Source organism: Morus notabilis, unplaced genomic scaffold (assembly GCF_000414095.1).
Source record: "Morus notabilis unplaced genomic scaffold, ASM41409v2 Scaffold79, whole genome shotgun sequence".
NCBI classification, from domain to species: Eukaryota; Viridiplantae; Streptophyta; class Magnoliopsida; order Rosales; family Moraceae; genus Morus; species Morus notabilis.
The window spans coordinates 404,079-408,104 of NW_010366287.1; the positions used below are offsets into that span (position 1 = coordinate 404,079).

The following is a 4,026-nucleotide window of genomic DNA, read 5'->3' on the forward strand; positions in this document are numbered from 1 at the left end:
TATCTAATTACTAATTTGAAAAGATAATCATCATTAAACCCTAATATTTTCTCCAAAAAAAAAAAAGGAAGTTCCCAAAACCCCTGCAAGCAGCCAGAGTGAGTTATTAGTACCAAAAGTCATCAACCACAACCAGCCACCGGTTCGCCTTGCTCATGAACTTTGCTTCACCGTCGACTTCTCCTCTTTCACCCTCACCGGCGCCTCCAGGTTTCCGGTAATCCTCAATATGATCCTTTTTCCTGTTTCTTCTTCACTTCATAATATTTTCATTTATTTGAAAATTCTTCACGAATTTCTTTGCTTTATCACCAGCCGAAGAAACTGGCTTATATTTATGCATGTATATGTATATATAAATATACCTTCTGTATTTAATGCTTATATGTGTGAGTTTGTTGGATAAAGACGGAGTTTTTTTTTTTCTTTCTTTTTTTTTTTTTTTTTTTTTCAGTATGATCGTGTTATATTAATTGCCTTAAATTTTGATGAAATTTCAAAGAATTGTTTCTGGAAAGAAAATGGCATTTTCAATTTTTCTACGAGTTTTTATGTGAATTTTGTATGGAAAAAGTTGTAATGGATTTATGATTATGCCAAAATTGGAGCTTTAATTATCACTTGCATTTATTTGTTTCCTTTTGAGGCTACAAAGAAATTGCTTTGGCGATTACTATGTATATATTTATTTGGAATTGGAAACCGTAAAGGATCATTCCTTTTTTTTAAAATTATGATCAATATGATTATGATCAATTTGTTTATTTGATATAATTTTCTTCTTGGTTCTACTCATCAGGTGGGCTTTCAGCTATTCTAGAATCTAACTTCTGCAGTTTTTTGTTACTGATTATATTTGTTATAATGCTCTTGGGAATTCTTTCCTTACCCACTTAAGATGTTGGCTTTTGAGACTCTTGGACCGTCTCTGGTTTACTGTTTCGACTTTCGTTATCATTATTGTTTATGAGGAAACTTGTTGCCTCATCTTCCATTAATCTTCAATTTCTTATTGCTGTTAGTTCAATGAAATTCGAGTTTTGTCTATGGGATTTACTAGAATGAAAGAATTGCTTTATTTTGGTAAACCTTGCTGATAGGAAAAATCATGCCTCTCTCTCTTTCTCATCGTATTCTTTTATAGCTTTTGCGTTGATATTTTCTGCTATGCAAACTAATCCTGTAATCTTCTGACATGTAGTTTTCTGAAGCAGTGATATTAAGTTTACCCGAGCTATCGAAGTTTTTCACATTACTTGATTTGATTTGAATGTAGGTGAAGCTTTTTATCCATGAAGGATTCAAAAAGTGATGGTATGAACTGGACTGGAAACATTTACCATAAGATTGAAGGAATAGTTCCAGAGGTCGTCAGTGATATCATGATTCAGGTATGAATGGCTTTGTTCATATTTCTTAAAGTATATCTATTTCTCTCTGTTTTGTTTTTTTTATTCCTTTTAAAAGTTGCCGTGGTAAATTTTTGTTGACATTCATATCTTTTTTAATTTTCTCCATATTTAATGTACTATTTTTTCCCGTCTACGTCCAAAATGGAAATAAAAAGCTGTATCTCTCTAAAGGTTAAGGAGGGATCCTTGCTTGAACTTGTGGGCTTGCAGTTTTTATATCGTTTCGTATGATTGAATTTCTCTCTTGTGCAGGATACATTTAAATACGTTGAAAACCATGTGCATACCGTCGGTGGAACTTTCAAGAAATTTTGTTCTGGTGTTGTCCAAGATTTGTTTCCTCTTTCCCTGGATCCTGTAAAATATGAAGCTAAAGCAGCAGCTCCAGATAGTAACGATGAATGTGATAACTCTGTGATGAATATCGTACAAATTTCTTCGGATGCTGAATCAAAAGAATCACCAGCAGAAATTGATGCAGTTGATCATGCAGATAAGGATCTAGGTCACATATCTATTAAACACCATAATGAAGATGAACTTAGAAATGCAACGTCCAAAGATATTCATGAAGATCCAGACTCTATATTAGCAGCCAGGAAAAGTAATGTTTCCTCAAATGAAAACTCAAAGTTGAGCAATGATGTTGATTCTGGAGAGGAGCATGCAGTTGGACCATTGGATGATACATTTAAATATGTTGAAGACCACGTACACGCCATGGGTGGAGCTTTAAAGAAACTTTGTTCTGGTGTTGTCCAAGATTTTTTCCCTCTTTCAGTGGATCCTGTAAACTGTGAAACTAAAGCAATGGCACCAGAAGGAGATGCCGCCATAGGTAGCTGTGGAGATAATAAATCAGTGATAAGTATGGCAGAAACTTCATCAGATGCTGTGGTAAAGCAATCACCAGTGCCGATCAGTGCAATTGGTCATGTTGAGAAGCAGCTAGGTCATATATCCACTGGACATGAGAATGCGGGTGAATTAAAAAATGCAATGTCCATGGATAGCCATGAAAAGTCTGACTCTATATTGGCACCCGGTAAAATCAATGTTTTGACAAATGAAAATTCAGATGAACGGTTGGAGCTAAATTCTCAAGGTGTTGCAGAATCATTGGAAGCATCATCACCAGTTGATATTCTGGGTGATGATGGAGGGTGTGATTTTGGTGCTTCGAGTGACCTGTCTGAAACTGCTGTCTCTGTTGTATCTGGTGAAGAAACCATAACAGGAACAGGAACTATTTCCTTTAGTAGTTCCATCTCGAGGGATTCCACCTATACTCCTGGATATTCATCTGATATCTCATCTGCAGAAGAGTTTGTCTCTGATAGTCGTAGACAGCTCCTTTCATCTACACCAGCTTCAACTATGTCTACTAAAGACAGAGCAATAGAGAAGCAACTTGCTTTCTCCTGTAGTCACCTGTCACTGGAATCAAATGGTTTGTTCTTAAATTCTTATTTACAATACCAACTATAGATCTTTATTTCAATGACCAGCCTTGTAATACTTACTTATCCTCTATGTTTTTATCATTCTCATGTTTTCTAGTGAAGGCTTGAATTGTCGTCGGTTCTCTCTTAGGCTTCTTCCATACTTCTATTAGATTTTCCTCTCGGTTCTTACTTTTCCAAGTAACTGCTATTTTACTTGGAGGTGAGGTTTAGGTTTTACATCTATAGGGGAATTAAATGGACGATGTCGAATGATTAGTTGTCCATGTATCTTAAGATATTAATCTTAATGGACCTAAAAATGAAGTTTATTTCTAGAGAAACATGTATTTTGTTCTATCTGGTAACGTATATATTAACAATAAATCACATGTCGACTGAAAGTAAACTCGCCTCTGTAATGATGATGCTTTAAAGAGATGAGAAACCTGTTATCTGTTTGAAGAGACAGTTGTTATGTGAAACATGCATAAAATGGTATGTAAACAACTTGTCTAACAAAGCCATTGATAATTTGACAAGAGTATGGTGCATATTTTTATCCATCTGTTATTGCTCATCTTGCTTCTCTTCTAAATGATGTTCAGATGACTCCAGTGCTATTGTTGCCGACTCTGGCCTGGAAACTATTGACTTGAGTGATGAGGCGAAGCTTGGAGAGAGCTGTGTCTTTATAGATGATAGTTTTCTCTATGATGCATCCCGCAGAGCTCGAAAGCTTGGGTCGTACAAGGTACTCCATTGCACTCCTCTCTTTTTGTTACATACCTATTTGATGTAAATTTTATGATTTATTGAAGGATGTGAGGGGCTTATAGACGGCCTTTATCTATTTCTCGTGATGTTAGAAGCGTAGAATGTACTTTCGAATAATACCAAAAGGTCACTCTGACTTGTTAGGGCCGTGAACCTCAAGGTCATATTATGGCATACTTTAGTTAAGGATAATGCCTTTGTTTTTGAGTAGTGCGACAAACACATACATTCTATAGAGACGTATTATTTTGTTGCTTGAGCTGGGTGATTCTTTGATACATCTGGCTAATAAGTACGCTTTATTAAAGAAATAGAAACAAATTCTTCTTCTTTATAAGGACTTTTTACTTTGCTGTTACTTGGAAGAAGACTAGAAGAGTGCATGTGTGTAGGGA

At 35.5% G+C, this 4,026-nt stretch overlaps 1 protein-coding gene across 1 annotated transcript in view; it reads left to right on the forward strand.

Moving 5' to 3' along the window:
- The window catches only part of LOC21401651, a 4,692-nt gene continuing 666 nt past the window's right edge, over positions 1-4,026 (forward strand). Inside the window, exons 1-4 of the mRNA XM_010109962.2 lie at positions 1-217; positions 1,277-1,391; positions 1,665-2,862; positions 3,463-3,608. Of these exons, the coding sequence (XP_010108264.1) occupies positions 1,293-1,391; positions 1,665-2,862; positions 3,463-3,608 (1,443 nt within the window). The 5' untranslated portion in view covers positions 1-217; positions 1,277-1,292. The remainder of the gene's footprint in view (positions 218-1,276; positions 1,392-1,664; positions 2,863-3,462; positions 3,609-4,026) is intronic.